This window comes from Bubalus kerabau, chromosome 10 (genome assembly GCF_029407905.1).
Source record: "Bubalus kerabau isolate K-KA32 ecotype Philippines breed swamp buffalo chromosome 10, PCC_UOA_SB_1v2, whole genome shotgun sequence".
In the NCBI taxonomy this organism is placed as follows: Eukaryota; Metazoa; Chordata; class Mammalia; order Artiodactyla; family Bovidae; genus Bubalus; species Bubalus kerabau.
In genome coordinates this window covers 92181374-92203289 of record NC_073633.1, presented here as the reverse complement: position 1 = coordinate 92203289, position 21916 = coordinate 92181374, and the positions used below count along the sequence as shown (strand labels likewise).

The 21916-nt window shown below is 39.0% G+C and overlaps 1 protein-coding gene across 5 annotated transcripts in view; it reads right to left on the bottom strand.

Annotated features, from left to right (window-relative positions):
* TTLL5 (tubulin tyrosine ligase like 5) overlaps positions 1–21916 on the bottom strand; it is a 316639-nt gene that overhangs the window by 199245 nt on the left and 95478 nt on the right. For 3 of the 5 annotated variants that reach the window (XM_055538712.1, XM_055538711.1, XM_055538708.1), the window contains 6 exons: positions 17824–17862; positions 12081–12238; positions 10819–11125; positions 5536–5656; positions 2888–3034; positions 1690–1793 (listed from right to left, as the gene is read on the bottom strand). In XM_055538712.1, the coding sequence (XP_055394687.1) occupies positions 1690–1793; positions 2888–3034; positions 5536–5656; positions 10819–11125; positions 12081–12238; positions 17824–17862 (876 nt within the window). The remainder of the gene's footprint in view (positions 1–1689; positions 1794–2887; positions 3035–5535; positions 5657–10818; positions 11126–12080; positions 12239–17823; positions 17863–21916) is intronic. The other 2 variants (XM_055538709.1, XM_055538713.1) reach the window with 1 other exon arrangement.

Below are 21916 nucleotides of genomic sequence, written 5' to 3'. Positions count from 1 at the left end.
TATATTCACTAAAGGAGTCACTCTGTCATAAATAAGGAGATTCACTAGGGTATCCAGGGAAGATTTCCCTTACCATCTATACAATGGAGATTGAAACAGTCTCTAGGTAACTTCAAATATAGAAATTATATGCAATTTTTATGAACACCCACAAAATGAAAAGCATAAGGAAATAGAAGAGGGCCTGTTTACTAGAAGTCTTGTGGTAAACATATCACGTCCGGGTTTTTTAACACCTGTAGCAGCTCCTCAATGGCCTTTTGCATTTTTTCACGGAGCCTGTCAATGTTCCAGATAAGTGACCCTCAAATAAGCAAAATACTCCTGCATCATTACAAAGAGCCCAGATCCCAGCTTCAGAATACACTGCTGTGACAAGCCCAGAAGCTGCTTCTGTGAACCTCAGGGTAAACTCCAAGGTCTCCACACACAATCAGCACAATCCACAATCAGTAAATATGTTCTAAAATATTTTATCTCCAAGTCGATATCATTGGTTAACAGTATATATAATTAATTTTTAGCAGCCAAATAGGCCTGGTAGGGGAAACACTCTTCACTTCTTAAAAGGTTGCTTTTTAGTTTCTTTTTTTATATTTCAGAGATTTTGAAGATCTCTAGGAAGAACTAGAAATTAATGTTTTAACTTTAAAAGTAGAGCCATTTTCTGAACATAATCCAGCCTTTTTTTCTTTGCTATTTTCATAATGTTGAGGTAAGAAACTACTTCTTGCTTTGTTTCTATACTTGCTTTATCAACCATATTCCTCAAGACCTAAGAATGTCAACAAAATAACATTACACAATTATGAACGCCTATAAAATGATGTATTTGTTTGTTGTATGTTTAAGCACATGATCCTGGGGCTATAATTAGCTGCATACAGAGTATTACACACAGATCACACTATGTTGGTGGTTGATAAATCACCACCTGACTTAACGTCACAAATCAACAAAGAGTTGATTTTCTACTGCTTTCCTCCCCACTGGGACTTTGATGACTGAAGACTAACTAAGGCAGATTTACACATGTTTTATGCTTTATTTTAGTGGTTTTGTCCAGCCCTCTACTTAAGAAAAAAGTTCTCCTGGACAGGTCTTATAAAATTAAAAATTAAATGGCATTATTACTTCTTCCTTTGCAAACACACTGTAAATGGACAAAGTGGCCTGGTTAATTTGTATTAAGATAGAGAGCTGAATGTTGATATTTTCCATCCCTAAAGGCTAACCTTAAGCATGAAAGACTTGTTTTATTTTATATAAATTAGGCATAACCCTCATAGTACTGAACAACTGCCAACTCCTCAACCCACTCAATGTAGGCAAAATGTGGTCATCTCCACTGCATCAGTAGGGCAGGAATAAATTCAGATCCGGTAAACACTAGAAGCCTCTAACTTCAAATTTCCAAAGTGCTCCCTCAGCACTTTAAGTGGTGTGTACTTTGAAGGCTGTCTAGAAATATAGCCCAGATGCCCAGCAGCAGTGTTTTGATAACTGAAACCATGACAACTGCCAATAACTGGCTGAGATATGGAGACACAAAGACTATGAAACCCTTTTTCTCTTCTTATAAGTGACTCTACTCACATCCATGTTAGAAACAAGAGAATATTGGGAACTCAATGGGGCAGTGTGGAAGACAGAATAAGGTCTAGTTTATTAGTGAAGAATGTCTTCTACCTTGCTTGTCTGATGAACTCCTGAAAGTTTTCCGAATTCACCCCATCTTCCTCTTCTTCCTCAAGTTTCTTCTTTGATTTCTTTTCAGTCATTTGTTCTGTTTCCTATCCAGTCCCCAATCCCAAAGAAAAACAAGATAAAACTGACTCCTGATAAATGCATAATTCATCATCTGGTTTCATTATCATTGGGTTAATTTGTCTTTATAGAAAAGACATCCACTTCTTCAATGTCCTTTGGCCACCTATAAATTTGGTATATTATTTTCTGCCATCATTTCATGAAACATTTTAAAGTTTCCAACTCAGAGCTTCAGAATAAACATAAATTTTTACCATGTTTTTACTTATATACTCAGGTAGCCCTGTGAAAAAAAAAGACCTTGCTGATGTCTGTGGTCACACTTGAAGCATGACAATAGAGACACTGTATTTTGTTACAATTAGGAGGAGGAAAGCTCAGACTTGGAAGACACTTCTATAGCAGCATCCAAATTGCATAAATTCTTCACTTATATAAGACAAAATTCTCAACGCTAGAGTAGCTATGTAGCTATGGATTTGTTGTGTTGATCTTGTACTGACCATTCCACACATTCTACAAAAGCTATTTAAATTTCCAGGACTCAGATTTCTTCTCTGAAAAATGAGCACACACCCAGCTCCTCCCACTCCAAAATGACATTTCTAAAGTATTCTAAGACCCTTGGATAAAAGATGCTTTGCAAACTAGTTTCACTAAATAGTCAATTTTCTGGGCTTGGCGGTAAAACGAAGTCACTATCTAAAATGTTCTAGAGAACAAAGTATAACTCTCTCAGGAAACAAGACTGTGTCCTTCCATTAAACCCACAGTTCACATCTGCTCTCCTATAGTCAATTCACCGCTGTCTCCAGGCACAGTAATGACAATGCAAATCCACACAGCCCAGGATTCATCTCAGATACAACAGCACTCAGAAGGAATATGCTTCCGGATGAGAGTGAACTATGGCCTCTGGGCCTTCACAAGTAATAAGTAGCTTTTCAGACGAGCTGAGTTAAGGAGTGAGGTCTAACTCCCCATAACTGTCATACACAGCACACGATGACGCTAGAAGGGAAAAAGATCCTCTTCACCCAGCTGGACAGAGGCTTCTAGCCTGTTTCTGACAGTGGGTGGTGATCCAAAGCACAGGACTAACGGATGAACCACCTACCTTGCTGTACACAGAGATAAAGTCACCCAGCTGGTGGGCCAGGATTCTTCTGCGTTCCAGAAGTGCCAGTCTCCGACTGGGTAATACCATCCTTAGTGAGTGCTGGAGGTTACTTGATGCTCGCTTGAGGAAACGAACCACTAGCTCCTATAAATTAGAGAGTCATTGGGGAGAAAAAGAAGAGATTGTGCTAAGCAACAGAAGACAAGCTACAAGGGGATTATACAATGGAGAGCTAAGAAGAGGTATACTATACTCTCAACAAATAAGACCCAGAGCAAACATACTAGGTATAAGAATACAGCCAGACAAGAACAAAACAAAACAAAACAAATGTAGCATCTTTCCTTAATAAGCTGACAATGAGAAAATAAAAATCAAGTCTGTATGCAAATAATTATGTAATAAAGTAATAGCTGTAAAAGTACCACTACTCATAAATACATAGTACTACAATAATCCAAACTGCAGACATCACTTCTAATAGGGTGACCAGAGAAAAGTGCTTAGGAAAAGACAAAGGTAGCAGAAACTAAAACCTTGGAAGCGCAGGAAGTCATCAAAGATGAGAAGGGAGAGAAGGAATACAGAAATACTGACACTTCGAGGGAGGAAAGAGGAGGAAGAATCAGAAAACAAACAATCAACAACAAACCATGACAGAAATATTAGAAATGCACGAAGAAATCCAGGAGAAAAGTCATGGAAGCCAAGGCAGGAAGGTACCCACGTCACAAGCTTCCAAGAGGCTGAATTGAGAAAGGACCACAACTACTTTCAGCACAGTAAAGGGAATGGAACAAAGAGGTTAAGAAATGAATGGACAATGAAGAATAAACGTGAAGAGGAGAAACTCCTGACTTAAAACGTTTAGTGACAAACAGAAAGAATCGTTACTAAGCTTGAAAGGCGATAGCTTTTTATTTGTTTATTTTTTTCTTCCCCAAGAATAAGGGTGCTTTTAGAGTTGTGTGTTGGCAAGGGGAGCACAGTGAAAAGTCATTAAGGGGTAGAAGAGATACATCTCATTTGAGATGGGGCAAAGGATTTTGAAATCTGAATATCAATCAGATCATTCAACTTGGATCAGAGAAGGCAATTCCACACCCAGCGTCCTCATAAACAAGACCACTGTCACAATCGCCAGGTCATGGCTGAGGCTTTGCTGTCTAGATAGATTCTCATTTGGGAATGCACAGAATTGATACTAAGTTCTGCAGTGATAATCCTAAATATTCCTATTAAAAGCCCCATGGAAATCCTGTGTGAATTCTAAGCCAGCAGCTGCAATGGTTATTCTCTTCTGAGCTATTTTTCTTTTCTTCTTGAATTTGATTTTGGTTCATTGTTCTTTGGTGCCAGTTTACTCCAACATAAAGAAACAGTCTCATTACCAGAGGGTTGGATTTCATTGTTCCACTCTGCTGTCTTTCCTATAGCATGGTTTAAACTGCTATACTAAAACATTATTTTTTCACAGTGGAGCAGACAAACTGACTCTCAAAAAGGCAGTTTCAATTTTCCACTTGGAAAGAGTAGAGCTAACATTTTCCACTGATGGTTGAAGAATTATTCACAACACACAAGGTTTTATCTCTGGGTTGCAATGGCTACTTTAAATTCACGAGTTGTTTTCTGGGATATCCATCATGTTTTTATAATAAGCCCAGCATACTGTATGCCTCTCATATGTGGAGAACTGAAAATTACAGTAGGGTCACCGTGAGCTGGCCAAAGGAGGCAGCTTTCTCAGACTTAGAGGTCCCTTTCCTTTCAGTGACAGATCTCTATGGTAAAAAAGTAAAGAATGGCTGTGGCTTCTTCTATAAGCACTGGCCTTTCCAAAGAGCTTGAGGCTTCCTGTCATTCTGACCCAAAAAGGAAAACCTTGCTAGAATATTAAATTTTAGGCAGGTTTGAATGACTTATGTATAGTAAAAATCATTACACAAGTTTGTTTTCAGTAATCTAAGAATTTTATAAAGTAACAACTAGTAAAGAAAAAAAAAGTTCAACTGGAGGATGGTACATTCTCAGAGGGCCTGTGATAAAGTGTTGACTTTGAAAGAGGTAACTCCACCCCTTAGGGTAGAAATGAAATGCCTTCCGATCCACGGAAACAGTGCAAAGGAAATCATGCACAACTGTAACACCTGAGTGTAAGTTCCAGGTTCACCACATATGAGCTACAGGACAACAGGCAGGCCCCCATTCTCTAGGTGTTTGTTTCCTCATCTGCAAAATGGGGATGACAGTGTCTATCTTAAAGAGTTAATACAATGTGAAGCTGCTTGGGAAAGGACCCTGAAAATTGTTATCCTCTTCTAGGGCTTTGCATGGGCCTGACGTCTAATGAGGAGTCAATTCCATTTTCAGAATGAAGAAAATGGACACCTCAACGCATATTGCTCCAGATTTAAGCGTGGCTCCAGATTCAAGATTTAATTCACAGTAAAGTAAGAGAAATCTATAAGCTACACTGTGGAAAGATTCCTTCTCCAGAAGTACACTGTTCTGTACCTTAGTATAGGGAACAAAGAAAGAAAGGAATAAAGAAAGAAAGAGGGAGGTAAGGGAGAAAGAGAGGGAAGGAATAGAGAGAAAGAAAAAAGGGGAAACTAAAAAGGTTCCAACAAGAAGAACCTCACCATCTGTTCATCCTCTTTGGCAGCCCAGCTGGCACTGAACGTTTGACCTCCACTGTCTTTCATCAGGCGGATTTGAACATGCTGGAGATAGGCAGAGAATGCTATTCGGGCCTGCACTTTGCTACAGAAATCCAAAACAACACACCGTTATGAGACAGAATGGTGCACCAACCAAATGCGTGCTTGCCTTTCTCAATGCGGCCTTTGAGGATCCTTCTATTAGGATGGCTACGAAAAATGAAGCCCATCATACAGCCACTGAATAAAGATTCCTTCTACCCAGCAGATGAGATTTCTGCTTTTTCTATTTAAAGAATGAGAGATGAAGAATTATACTTATTTTCTCATTATTACCACAGGGGGTAAAAAAAATCAAACAAGAAAAGAGATTCATCTTTTCTACTCTTAAGTCTTATCTCTTTGAACTTTTAAACAACTTTCTTAAGGAAATGGACACGAAAATACTGAATTTTCATAAGAACCTTTGTATTGATATAGAAAGGCTTTTCTTTTCTGCCTTTGTGCTTATGTGTGTTCCGTCACTTTTGTCATGTCCGACTCTATGTGACCCCATGGGCTGTAGCCCGCCAGGCTCCTCTGTTCATGGGATTCTCAAGACAAGAACACTGGAGTGGGTTGCCATGCCCTCCTCCAGGGGGTCTTCCCGACCCAGGGATCCAACCTGCATGTCTTACGTATCATGCACTGGCAGGCGGGTTCTTTATCACTAGTGCCATGGGCCCTTTCAGTTCAGTTCAGGTCAGTTACTACAAAAGGATGGCTTTTGTTATGGCAACTGATTCTGGGTGTCTGAAATCCTCCAAAGCAGCAAAGAGATAAATCTTAAGAAGGAACTTTTGAGACCAAATTTTAAGGTCAGGCTTTTTTCTCAACTGCAAGACAGGAGTGGCTGGAGCCCAGAACAAATGAGCGAGATCCAACAGAGTCTGGCGCAGAGGCACTGACGGGCTAGGACGAGCCCAGATGTTTGGTGGGAAAAAGACACATGTGCATTCAGTACAGAGCACCTCAGCGACAACACTGAAGAACCCCGCTGACTTCCGCTGGGGCCCTAGGCAGGCAACAAGGGAATCTGACCAAGCTAGCCTTCAGCGGACAGAAGTACCAAGAAACCACTGGTGACTTTCACTTCAGCTGCGAGCTGCGGGAGATCTGTTTTCCTTCAGGAGAGCTTTTGGTTACTTCAGCTGCTCAGCCTTCTGACATACTAGCCAAAATTATGTCAGGGAGGATTAGGGCCCAACACAAGTTCTGTTTACACTCCTCACACATGCCATCACTGAATGCTCTCTACTCACTGTTCCCCAAGGTTAGGACGAAGGACTGGTCCAGAGTAAACTGGAAATCCTAGGAGGGTCTATGTCTAGCTTCTGTGTGTGTGTCGGAAGGGACAGAGGTAGATTTGCCTTTCAAGCTCTTCAGAACGTGAAATACAAAGCTGCACCTTTGTCACTAGTAAGAACAGCTTAGGGGAGCACAATATGATTTTGAAATGTGTATTTTCAAATGTTTCTCATCAAGACCACACTTAAAATCCTTGTTCTGGAGACCATATATCACTTTCCTCTCAACCATTCCCATAAGCTTTCCCTCCACAACAAATTATTTTCAAGTCAAAGTGAAGGGGAAAAAAACAAAAACAAAAAACCTCTCCACTTTGGCCAACAAATTTACTTGCAATATAATAAGCTACAAGTGTCATGTTTCAGATACCTGCAAATGTAGCAGCATACCCAATTTTATTGATTATTCCTCTAATATTAAAATACAGAAGTCTTTGGATAAGGGAAATATCGCTTGGAAGTTGAGATTTCAATCATTATTTTGTGGCATATCATTGTTGTAAATCAAATGAACAAGTATTGAGTTTTCCATTTCTAAAAATCTCACTAAGAGAACTTCCATGGGGTCACAAAAGAGTTGGTGATGACTTCGTAGCTAAACAACAACAACAAGCCTTACTACAGAGATCTGTGAGATGTTAATCCTGAGGTGCCCTAAGGTATTGGAGATACTGGTCAGCTAGAAATCTGCAACAAACAAGCCAAAAAGCTAGAATGATTTACACTGGAGAAATCTATTTTTAAAACATAAAAGCCTTTGTAAATCCTCAGTATGCAAAATATACAACTTAGTGGGCTGGGGCTTCGAGTCTTGAAGCCTGGCCATGGACCACCCCCCAGATCCCTCAGTAGCCGCTGAGATATCCCATACAATGAGAGGCAGCTCAGGGGAACAGAATTTTAAAACCACTGATTTATACGAACACACCCTGCAATTATAACAGCTTACTCATTGAAAGTGAGATGTGTGAGATTTAGGAATAACTAATTTATTTCTACAACATCTAAGTAGAATGTTACTGCTGAAAAGGACCTTAGAATATAATTCAGTGGCTTTGAAATGTTCCATTTCATTCAGTGGATTCTTCTTTCCCCTCTAGAGAGCCCAGTCTGAAAAACCTGTCCATGTCTAACCTGATCACTTGGCCTAACGGAAAAGAAAACTGAGACACGCTGACTTGCCCGTGATCACACAGTCAGCTGGTAAGCAATGAAAAGTCATAGCCAAGTCTTCTGACAGAGCTCAGTGTGCTCTCCACTAATGGAGCCATGCTCATTCTCCACGCACCACTCCAAACCTCAACCTACCCTCCACCCCCCTAAACACCAACAGCACACTCCAGCCTTGCGCTTTAAGAAGTGACCTCTAGCTTAGAAAATAAAGGCCATCGTGCGTGAACACTTACACTTCCTGACTCTTTAACTTCTAATCACTGCATTCAACCCACAGTGCTTTAGGGGCTTCCCAGGCGGCTCAGCGGTAAAGAATCCACCTCCCAGTGCAAAAAGGACATTAGAGACGGGGGTTCAATCCCTGGATCAGGAAGATCCCCTGGGGTAGGAAATGGCAACCCACTCCAGTATTTTTGCCTGTACAATTCCATGGACAAAGGAGCCTGGTGGGCTGCAGTCCATGGGGTCACAAAGAGTTGGACATGACTGGGCATGGTCGCACGCCTAGTACTTTCTTTCTGACTTAAGACGGTGAGGCACCCCTCCACTGGCCTCTTTCTACCTTCCTATAAGACAATATATCCATTCCTGTATGTATTTTTAATTCTTTTACCATCAAATCCTCCCCCTAATCTATAAATCAGCTCCAGAATCCCTATCTTAAGAAATCTTTTTTCTCTTAGCCTGCTCTCTGATCAGAGTTCTCACCTTCCTTTCATTCATTGTCAAACCCTCTGAAAATGCCATTTCACACTTGCTTTTCTATTTACTCTGCTCAGTTTCTCTTCTATCCACAAAGTCCACACCCACGTCATAAATGCAAGAGACTGTTCAGAGGCCTCATTCTAAACTGGGCTGCCTGAGGCACTCACTCTTTAGCTTGAAACTCTCTTCTTGCAGCTTACCACCCTGTCTCCTCCCAGTTTTATAGCTGTCTCTCTAACTGCTATTTCTTGATCTCTTACTATAGAATGTTGCTTTTCTCCAGGCCTCAGTTCTCTTCCTTTTCTTGTTGTCCATGTTTACTGAACTAAACTGAAATAAACAAGTTCATCCACTCTGAAGCTGTACAGTCCTATTCAACTCTGACTCACAAAGCTGTATTTTCACCTATCTACTGAACATCTTCACCCTAGAGCTCTTCCACCTCACTGTGTCCCAAACAAAACACATTATTTTTATCATGAAACCAACGCCTGTGCTCCTTATATTGACTGGCTGCAATATCACGTGACCAAATTTGCAAAAATATAGGCTCTGTGGGGTTCTTACATCCACAAAGACCAAGCCCTAGCAACTTTAACTTGCAAATTTCATTAACTCCATCCCATCCTCTTCACTCCTATAGCCATTGCTCTGATAGGGCCTTCATCTTCCCGGCTCTGGGCTACTTGAACAGCCCCTAACTCAGTGCTCTACCCTTTGTCACTGTTCAGTCGTGTCTGACTCTTTCCGACCCCATGGACTGCAGCACACCAGGCTTCCCTGTCCTTCATCATCTCCCGGAGCTTGCTGAAACTCATGTCCATTGAGCTGGTGATGCCATCCAACCATCTCATCCTCTGTCATCCCCTTCTCCTCCTGCCTTTGATCTTTACCCTTACTTCTCCTCTTATCAATCACTATCCCACAACACGACCAGAATTTACTTCCTAAATCAAGATCTGACCATATCACTCATCCGCTTAAAAATTATCCATTTAGAAAAAAGTCCAGGCTCCTCTATGGCCCTTTATGATCAAATGACATCCAATTTTTTAGTCTCACTTCTTACCACACCCTTTTCTCCACATAACTCCACACCACTAATCTATATTCCTCAGACTTGCCAAGCTCATTTCAATTGCAGGGTTTTTATACTTGCTGCTCTGCCTGGAATATTCTGCCACCTGATATTCACATGATTTACTCCACCTCATCATTCAGGACTCACCCTAAAGGTTACCTCTCCATGTCTGAAGCACCATAATCTAAAGAAACTTCTGCCCTATTGCAGTCTAATACCACACCCTATTTTATTGTCTACACAGCACTTCTTATTGCCTGAAGTTACCTTGTTTCTTTGTTTACTGTCAGCCTTCCCCGCTAGCCTGCGACTTTCACGAGCCTGTCTTGGTCTCTACTGCAACATTACACAGTCTGGCACAATTCCTGATATAGAGCAGGTACTCAGTAAATATTTGTCAAGGGACTGAATGAATGACTGTACCATCACCCTCTGCGCCTTTATTCCCTCTACTAGCACTCCCACACTTAGCTGTCATCTTCCAAATCCTGAAAGCCTACTCATCCGTCAAGTCCTGGTTCAGATCTTGTCTCCTCCCTAACCTCTCCCTACCCCTCCCAGGCAAGACCAGTCACTCCTTATCCTGGGTCCTAAGAGCCCTTTGTCCATACTGGGGTCATAGCCCCCCCTCTTTAAGTGTCCCCACACTAAGCCATGAGCTGATTTGAGCTCCTTGTCTTGGGTCACCTTGTACTTCAAAGTCATTGATACTAAAACCCCCAAAATATTTGTTAAGCTAGTAAGACCTGGGTTTGATTCATAGCTCCAGACCTTGGACAAGCAACTTCTCTAAGGCCCAGTTTCCTTGATAACAATAATATCAAATCACATTCATTAATTCACAGGAATCCTGTGCATAAAAAATGAAAAATGGCTATAAAGCCACTAGCACAATGCCCTGGTGCACAGTACAAACGACCTGCTTTCGGTTTTACCAGAATAATTAGGAAAGATACATACCTAAGATTGCCATTATCTTGCAGGATCTGCATCAGGTTAAATTTAGGCTCTGGCTCCTGAGTTTCAATTCTGCAGCATTGTTCACCTTTGTTATTCCACTCAGGAACCTTCATGGCATTTTCTTTGGGTGAATTTTCTATCATAACAGTCAGTGAGGGTGTGTATTTGGCTTGATTTTCTCCAAGGGACCCTGCAGACTCCTCCTGGTAAGCTTCCTGTTCTTCATCTTCATTGTCTAATGCAACTTCTTCCTCTTCTTCACTCTCTGTCTCAGTTTTAACATTCATTTCAGCTGGTTGGGTAATCACTAAATGCGAAGAATCACTAATGTTGCTGAAAAAAGGATTAAATTTTCCTCTCTCCCAATACCTTCCTTTTATCCTTTTAGTAAAAACCCATTTCTAAATTGGATGCCAAATAATGCACAACATTCACAGCATACACACGCCCCTCTCCAATCTTATACCTTCTAAAAACCTACTAATGATCTTCATTAGAGATGATGCTTCTCATCACAATACCAATGGCTGACTCACATCTCTAGGCAGAAAACTTTTTAGTGATCCCTACAGTGTGTTAAAAGTTTCTAGAGGGATGCTTTTCATGGAGGTACACAGAGCAGGGGGATATCTTTCCACCCTTTGTTTATCCATTCTCCTTCTCCTTCATGCCTTTGGCAGGTCTTTGAGGACAAGGGCCACAGCTTTTTTTATTTGTCAGTGAAACTGCAGTGACTAATGTGGCTGACACAGGCACTCAACAAACAAAAGGAGGAGGGAGAAAGAGAAGTCAATTTGTCAGTGACAAATAGATCTATAACATGGGAGATTCTGGGAGAGAAAGAAATTCCCCCTTTTCTGTTTGTGTTTAAAATACTTACACCATTCAGCAAATGCCAAAGGATAAATTGGACTTCATACCTAATCATGAAAACTCCAAATAAGAATGCTCGGGGGTTCCACTGAACTTAAGCTAAGTATCAGGTAGCAAAATGATGCTGGAATAAGAGCAAAAGCCCACATGTGTATGCTTCAGATAGTCTTCAACACAAATATTACAGAATGGAAGGTTTAAAAAACTGATTTTTTTTGAAATGAGTTTCAGAGGAAACGAGTATATATATCAACAAACAAACAAACAAAAAAAAGTAAGCGTATGTGATCAGGAAAGTCCTGATTCATTAAGTACTAGTTAAGAAGCTGATTACATCAGTCTGACAGGACACACATATTGGAGCTTGGTGAAGGCTCCCCGGCAGGTACCTGGGTATTTTGGCCTCATTGCCCTTAATCTGCCACTCCGTCGTCTACGTTTTCGCACCTCCAGAGACAGGAGCTTCCTCTCATAGAGAGCAGCGTGCAGCTTGGCCCTTGAATTCATACTCTCTACCTTCAGTTCTGGTGCTCCATCAATCGCCATTCTGTGAGGAAAAAACATGGCAGCTAGAACTTTCAGAAGTTCTTTTATTCCAAGACTAAGCTTGATAGAACTCTGTCATGATGTCAGACCAGGCATGGTTACTCTCATGAGTTCTGAAATGTCTGGCCAATAAATGGGAATATTGGAATCTATGTTAAAATTTCACTAATGGCCTATCTGAATTTGTTAAATGTTGTGAACAAAAATATGTCTGAAGACAATGGTTAAGCATTTTTATCTATCCAACAATACGGGCTGACTATTCAGTGCAGAGACCATAAAGTGCTACCAACACCCAAGCCTAGAATGACTTGAGATACTGGCAACACTTCAGTTCTTAAGCTGAGGGACGGCCAGAGGTGTACTTATTATTTATTCATTATAACTTAGAATGACACAAACATTCTTTTGAAGTAGGCAGTATTTAATGAATACAGATTTAGCAGCTGTTGAGGAAAGAGCTGATAATCGGTGATGAGAGCAGCACAGACCTGAATGAGACTAACGGGCAGAGAGCGTCCTTGTGAAAAGTCACTATGATCTTGGGACACATTAAGTCTCAAGCACTCCAACAGGAGGGACATCTCCCTTGGAGCACAGTGAGTTAGAAGAGGAGCTGGGGAGAGGTGGCAGGGACTCCCCCGGTGTTGAGCACAGGTCAGGAGTTAGGGTGAGAGGCACGGACAAGGGAAGGCAGCAGATGGGGGACAATGCCAAATTCAATCAGGTCATGGATGGGGAGAGGGACGGCCACAGCTACACTAGGCATCAGAAAAATCATAAAATTAGGGAAGTGACAGGCATCATCAACCCTCCACACAAGGACCGGGCAGAGTATAGGACAGGTAGAGAAATCCAGGTCACCAAAGAGAGACAGGGTTCTTGGGTCACCAAGTCAGAAAAGACATATCCACATTAGTGTTGGAAAGCAGGCAGCCAATGCTGTGCACCCAGAACTCAAGGTCTTACTGGTTGGCTCTGAACTCTCTCTCTCGTGAACTCTTTAGAACAGGGCTCCCCAATCTCGGGGATCTAATGCCTGATGATCTGGGGTGGGGCCCACATAATAACAATAGAAACGAAGTGCACAATCAATGCAACGCACCAGAATCATCCCCAAACAATCCCCTCTACCCCACCTACGGAAAAATCATCTTCCCCAAAACCCGCCCCGGTTCCAAAAGGTTGAGGACCACTTTGAGGTCATAATTCATCATCGCTCCCCTAGGAGTTTTCAGTCCCTGAGTATGATGGAAAGGCTGTGTCTTCTGGTCTATTTAAGGCTTCTAGGGATTTCTGGTTGGATAGTCTGGACATAAACATTTTGAAGGCCTCCTCTCTAGAGCAGGAAATTGAGCTAAGAACTGGAAATGTCCTGACACCGGGGGCAGAAAAGGGAAGCAAATTAATAAACTTTTAAAAATTGTTCAACCCAAGTTTATCATAATCTCAACAACTGAATGTTAGCCCCCCACACACAGTTGTGAAAATGGTTTTAGATAATTAAATAATAAAGAAAATAAAACAAATCTGATGTTTAAAATAACAACTATAAGCTTCTAAGGAACCCTGAACAGACATACAACTCACCACTATTACAAGGCATGGCAGTAGGGAGCGCTGGGGGAGGAAACAGAACTGTGTGTATAGTTCTCTGAGGGCAAGGCCCGCGCTTGTCTTTTCTCACTGGTCAGTGACACTTCTGAGACTGCTCAGCATACACCCAACATACTATAAATACTTCTTATTTAATAAACAATTGAACTCCTTATAAATAAATTGTAATAGCTTTTATCTACATCTATTTCCTTTTATCTTTCTAACATTTTATGAAATATTTAAATACAATTATACAATGAACATCCATATACCCACTGGCCAGTTTCTACAATGAATATTTTACTATATTTATTTCATCACATATATATTTAATCTTCTCTTTTTATATCCAAATACCAATCCACTTAATTTTTTAAGCATTTCAAAGTTGCACAAAGACATCAGTGCACTTCACTCCTAAACACTTAACTGATGAAATTATTGGGATCTAGAGGTCAATATTTGCTTTATAGGGCTTTGAACTTTTTTCCCTTCTCTTTTCTGTAACCTAAAAATAATATACAGTGAAATACCCAAATATTAAATGTCCATATGTCCATTTGATGAGACCTAGAGCTATGCAACCCAAATTCTAACATTCTAACCCTCAGAAAGTCCTCACATCCCTTCCTAGTAAACCCCTCCCTCATACTCCTCAAGGAAACTGTTCTGAATTTTTTCATCACATTTTGGATTTACCTGTCCTAGAACTTCATAAAAACAGAATCATACAGTATGAACTCATTTATTAGCATATTTTTGAGATGGATCAAAACTATGGCTTGCGTAATAATTTTCTTAAAAGTGTTTTTAATAAACAAAATTTTTAATATTGAGGACATTTAACTTACCATTTTTTTCCTTTTTGCTTACTGCTTTCTGTGTCATATCTAAAAACTTCTGCCAAGCCCAAAGTTACAAAGATATTTTCACTCACAAAGTTTTATAGCAATATTTTTTATGTATATGTCTATGAATCACCTATAATTTTTCTGGGCAATAGAGGTTGAGGTTCATTTTTTAAAATACAATATCCAGTTTCACCCCCATCTGTTAAAAAGTTTCCAAGTTTCCTTTCCCCATTGGATTACGTTAGGCCTCTTGTTTAAAGTCATAAGGGCCCATTTCTGGGCTTTTTATTCTCTTTCACTGATTAAATCTGTAAGTTTTCATTACTACAGCATGATATTCCTTTAAGTCAGGTACTTTAGGTCTTTTTCAAGATTACTTTGGATATTCTAACTCCTCTGCATTTTTATATACACTGAAAAAAAAAAAACAGTTGGTCAATTTCTACCAAAAAAATTACTACAATATTCTTTAGATCATTTTGTGGAGAATGAATACTTACAATATTAAGTTTTCTAAACCATGAACATGACATATCACTGTACTTATTTAGATCTTCTTTAGTCTCTTTAAGTAACATTCAGGAGCTTTTAATATATATAGTAAGCATAGTTGTAAAATTTATCCCTAAGAATTTTGACCTTATATCCCAAGACCTTGCTAAGCACACTTGTAAGTTCTTATAGTCATTCTGTATATGCCTTAGAATTTTCTACTAACCTGATCATGTCATCTAAGAGGAAAGATTTTAACCTCTTCATTTCTAATCTGTATACCTCTTATTTCTTTTTCTATCCCTTGTTTTACTGTACTGTTTAGGAACTCACCATAAAAGTAAATACAAGTGGTAAGAGCAGACATCTTGCCTAATTACTAATCATAGGGGTAAAGCCTTCAATATTTCAGTTTGACATTAGAAATAGGTTTTTCATAGAAGGCCTTTATCAGATTGAAGTTCTCTTCTATGCCTGATTTACTAAGAATTTTTCTCATAACATGTATTTAATTTTATCAATTCAATATATGTGGGTTGTTTGGGGTCTTTTTGCAGCTAATAAAATGATCATTGGGTTTTTTTCCCCTTTATTTAATATATAGGAAATTAAATTGACTAATTCTCAAACCTTAAACCAACTGTGCCTTACTGGGGAAAATCTCACTTTAGCCATCTGTATTATCCTTTTAATATACTAATCAACTCTATTTGCTATTATTCTTTTAAGGAATTTTGTGTCTATGTTCACGTAGATATAAGCCTATAATTTTTTAAAATGTTTTTGTCAAGTTTTCATGCCATACTCTTCTGGTATCATAAAATGAATTGGGAAGTACCCTTGCCTATTTTTTTGGAAAGAATTTCTTTAAGACTGGTATATGTTCTTCCTCAAATATTGATACAATTCACCAGTGAAATGACTTGCAGTGTGCTTTGTAGCTAAGTTTTTTTTTATATAAATTCAATATTCTGATTAAGCATAGGGCTATTCAAAATTTCTATTTCAGCTTGTACCAGTTTTACTGAGAGTTCTCTCCCCACAGGGAATTCAGACATTTCATTCAGGTTGTCAAAGTAGTGAAATAAGGTTGCTAATAATAATAATATTCCCATAATATCCTTTTTATGTCTGTAGGATCCATAGTGATAATCCTACTTTACTATCTGACATTGGTAATCAGTGTTTTCTCTTTTTTTTAGATAAATCTACTTAAGAGTTTATCAATTCTGCTATTGGATTTTTATTAACTTTCTTTATTGTTTGTCTTGTATTTAATTGGTCTGCCCTTTATCATTTCCTTTCTTCAACTTACTTTTGGTCACTCTTCATTTCCTAGTTCCATAAAATTGAACATTAGATCAGTGATCTAGTCCTGTTTCCTAGTACAAGTATTAAAGTTATAAATCACATGCCGCCCCCTCACACACACACACACACACACACACAAGCAAACAGTACTTTGGCTGTACCTCACACATTTTAATGTTCTATTTTCATGATCATTTTGAATTTTCCTCATGAGTTCTTCCTTGAGCCATTGATTAGTTAGAAATAAAAATATTAATTCCAAAATATTTGGATATTTTCTATTGTTATTGATTTCTAATTTCATTGCAGTCAAAGAACATACTCTTAATAATTTTAATTTTTTTAAATGAATTAAGATTTGTTTCATGCTTCAGCATAAGGTTTTCATAGGCTACCTTTTATTTGCTTATATACCACCAGAAAACCAGTTCTGGTGACACATAAAATGTCCTAAAGGAAGAACAAAACCCACCAACGTTTAAATAAACATTCTTGTTGTTGAAGTTTTTCCCCCTAATTTCTAAACTGACAGTAGTATATCTATGAAATGTATTCCTTGACTAATAACTGGAGAAAATTTATAAGCTAAGCATGACTTTCATTTAGAAACAAACTATAAAAGTTTATTTTTCTCAGTTTTCCCTAAATTAAATGGCTATCATATTTTCCTCCTTTAAAGAAAAATCAGGTTTATGCTTCAAAAGATTTGGATGAGAAAACCAAATTTATCTTAAATTCTTAAATGCAAAAGAAAAAGCTAAATATAGGAGTTTCTTTCTTATTATCACTGTGTTTTTTGAAGAGAAACAGCACAAAGGGGATGTATGCAATCTCTCAAACTGGAAGGTATGTATGTAGGGTTAAGAGTTCTTATTCTGGCTGCAGTTTTCAGTTGGGCAAGGCCATCCCAGTCATTCTTCTAAGACCTATCTCTCTTCTGCCAAAATTAAGAGCCACAGATATTTTGCACACTTCTAGTTCCAAGGCAAACTGCAAGTAGTTCTGCTCAGTCCTATATGGTACAAAGTCCCATACCTGTATGCCCCAGGTATGTCAAGGCCAAAACATAACCTTTTCTTTGAATTTAGCCTGAGATTGATCTTGAAATCTCACTAAGACTTTGGGCTCTCTCACATAGCCAAACACAACTACTATCATTGAAATGATATATTTGTAGTTAAAAAATATAAATCCCAAACTTAGTTTGTAAAAAGTTTGCCACACAGTAGTGCTTCAATACTGAAAATGGTTATGTAAAGTATCATGCTTAGTCTGTGCATGGCCACATATTATGCACAGGGAAAGAATTTCTCAACTTTTAAAAATCAGTTACCGTGTTCTTCCTGTCAATAAGCTTCTTCTTGGGTTTCCCCTACAGGAGTAGAAAGGACAAGTGGGTTAGAGCACTACACAGATACTCTCTCCTGAATTCACACTCACACACACACACACACACACACTCCTGAGATTTATACTACAGAGCTTCAACATGGAATTATGCCAGGGAAGGCATCTTGGGGTAGAAGCAGAGAGATGAATCGAGAACATGCTCAGAAAAGAACAGAGTACCATAACCTTTAGGGAAGATCAATAAAAAAACAAAAGATAGAGGACAAATGAATTCTAGAGAAAAATTCTAACAATTACTTGCATTTGTACATATAGCCACAAATCTAATCACACTTACTGTTCACAATAATAATATGAGCCCTGTTTATAAAAATGAGCAGGATAAGACCATTTGGTGACAAGCTCAATGTCAGAGCTTTAAACAGTTTAAATCTGAACCCACAACTTTGGTCTCAGACTTCAGGACTCTTTCTACTTGCACTGAACTATATTAGGGAAAGAAGTTCATCTCAGTTCTCATGGGGGTTCAAAAAAGATGCTCATGATAAATAGATTTTCCACAATTAAAAAAAAAATCTCTTTAAAAAAGAGATGTTCCTCATTGTTTCTAGAGTTGGGCTCTAACCACAGGAAGTAAGTACCATTCACATTTAAAGTGGCTTCTGTTTGTCATTCAATTTCCTTTCACTTGACACACTTTTAAAAAAATTTCCCCAGCTTTACTTGTACTCATTTATGAATGTGTATATTTAGTTTGGTACAATTTTATCACTGCGTAGGTTCATGTATCCACAGACAAGATACTGAACAACCCCATCACTATTGGATCCCGTATGTTGCCGTTTTATAAGCACACACTTTTTACCTAACTTCTGGCTTCATCTGTTCTCCATGCTAAAATTTTATCATTTCAAAATGGTTATATAAATGCAATCATACAACATGTAACCTATGGTATTGATCTTTTAAAAAAGAGACAGATGCAATCAATATCAAGATATTCTATCTATAGAAAAAAATCAACTGAAAAATCTGTCTCCACCAAAACACTTTACCTTTTCCTCCCCATGTCTTCCGTCTGTGCCAGTGTCCTAATACTGCCAACCTATTAGCAGAAAGTCTCAAAATTATTTTAACTTTTTTAAATCAGATAATGGTTTTTCTCTGTAATTTGCAATCATGAATTCACATGACAGTCACCGGGGTGGCTTTTTAATAAGTACAAGACTTCAGTTTGGGATTGGCTAGGGCACAAATGGGCTTCCCTCTGTGGCTCAACAGTCCACCTGCAATACAGGAGCTGTAGGAGAAACAGGTTCAATCCCTGAGTCAGGAAGATCCCCTGGAAAAGGGCATGGCAACCCATTCCAGTATTCTTGCCTGGAGAATCCCAGGGACAGAGGAGCCTGGTGGGCTACAGTCCACGGGGTTGCAAAGAGTCGGACATGACTGAAACGGCCTAGCACGCACATGTGGCACAAATATGATGTTGCTAAAATACAGCCAGAGTTAAAACTACTGCCGTGCCATGAGACAGCAGGTAAGACACTGTTCGCCAGGGCAGGATGGGGGAGTGAGTATGAAGTGGGAGGGCAGGGAAGGCAGACAAAATGAACCAATTATGAAATGAAATGATTAGAGAATTAGTTTGAAAGTAGTTCTGACAATAATACAATAGAATTTGCAAAAGAGAAAACATGAATTCAGATTGAAGAGAACAGATTTAATGGAAGATGTAAGGCTTGCAACAAACATAATTTAATTTTTTTAATGCATGTTTGTGTGTGTGCCTGCTTCATGATAGGTTCTGATACTGTTAAAGAGGAATATAACCAAGTATCTACTCTTAAAAGCCAACTTGAAAGTAGACAAGAGTAGTTAGTACTAACTGGCAATTATAATACAATATGTACAATATGGCGATCTAAATCTGATGGAGGGATAAGAAAGGCTGGGAGAACTTCCTTCTAGTCTGGGTAAGAGGATGAATGACATAGCTAGAAAAAGAATTCAGGGTAAACTGAAGGCCACTCCAAGGGAATGTATGGGAATTCCAATGGAATGTAAGGATAAGGAGGCATGAAAGAGCAGTAGATATGGTCTAATTGGCCATGGGTTGGTACTGAAAAGCAGAGATTAGGCTAAAAAGGTAGGAAGAGTAAATCATAAGGGCCTTTCTTTGCTAAACAGAAATTCATGTTTTTTGAATCACAGTTTTTAGAATGCTTTATAAGCAGGAGTTGCTGCTAGAGCCTAAAGAAAGAAGTCAAGGAAAATATCAATTTGGATGGGAAAAAAAACAAAATTAATCCTCTAAAAGAAATTCAGCATCATATACATGTAGGGGATCATCCGCAGTTGTGTAAGTGCAATTTTGTTACCAAAAGAAATAACAGAATTTTTTCATGTTACTTTAGAGTTGTTCCAGGGGTCTCAAAATATTGCCAACACTTCCCACGCTTTTTAAACTATGGTGGTTATTAGTCCCACTGCTAGGCCTACTACTATTAACACATTATTGAATGTGTTGATGAAAAAAGCACATATGTTATTATATCTCAAATGTTTTCATTGTTTTGCTCACCCCGGAAAGAATGCTTCCTAATTTTGGTAGTGGCTTCCAGATTGCCTGTTCTACCTTTCTTCTCCCTCACAAGAAGCTCAATTACAGAGTAATCAAGCCTCAAGCATAGACCCCATGTCAGTTCACAAACAGACTGACACAACCTTTAAGGAAACTCAGGCAAATTACCAATCCTAAACAAATAGTCCATTACTTATAAATATGACTAGACAATTAGAAATCACCAGATGTTGCAGGAAATATAAGAGCATAAACTAGAAAGAATGAGATAAACAAGGAGAAATAATCCAGAAGAATTCAAAATAGTGCAAAAAACAGAAAAGAACTTTCAATAATCATGCTAGAGAGATTAAAAAACATATTTGTAATACTGTGATTTATAGTGAGAAATATATATACTTACTTGGTTTTCATCCCTGTTTCTGGCACAGAGCTCCTAAAACCCTTAAAATGTCTAAGTGATGAGTGGTAAAGGCATCGTTTGTCATGCTAATGAGGTGACTTTTAGAAAGTCCTTGGATCACTTCAGGATGGGGGCTGGTCACCAGAGGAATCAACCCTGTGATGAGAGGGTTGAAGCTTTCAGTCTCATCCCCCGACTTTCTGGGAGGGGAGAGGGGCTAGAGATAGAGTTCAATTACCCACAGTCGATGATTTAACCAATCATACTTATGCCATGTGGCCCCCATAAAAACCTAGAAGTATGGGGTTCAGAGAGCTTCCAAGTTGCTGAACTTGTGGAGAAGTGGGGAGAATGGTGCACTTGGAGAGGGCCCTAAGTGTCTTTCCCATCTGGCTGTTCATGAGTTATATATACCCCTTTATAATAAACTGGTGATCCAATGAGTTGAATATTCTTCTGAATATCCCCCCCACAGAAGGGGTCATGGAAATCTCTTATATGCAGCCAGTAGGTCAGAAATAAAGGTAACAACCTGGGCTGTGATTAGCATCTAAAGTAAGGTGGGGGGATTGTGGTGGGGGAGGTAGAATCTTGTAGGACTGGACCATTAACCTGGAATCTGATGCTGATCTCCAGGTAGATAGTGTCAGAACTGAACATGTTGCAATTGCTTGGTGCTGTAGGGGAAACTCCTACCTCCTCCACATTGGAACTGGTACCACAACCAATTTAATATTACATCCATAAACTATGAAAACTAGTCAGAAAGCAAAAGCAGTTGTTGGATGTTAAAATCGTACCTGCCAAAATAAAAAGAAGTCGATCAAACAATCCTCTTCAGTGCTGGTGCTGAGTAACAAGATAGGTAAGGCTAAAGATCAATTTAGATTTTTTAGAAGACAAAGTTCAAAAAAGTTCCAAGAATTTAAAGCTAAGAGACCATGAGACCAAAAGTATGAGAAAAAAGTAAAGAAATATGGAGGATATAGCACAAGATCCAAATTTCATCTAACAGAAGGTCCCCAGGAAAGACAGGATACGGGGAATATTTCCCACAGTTTAAGAGACTGAAACCTTCAGACTGAAAGG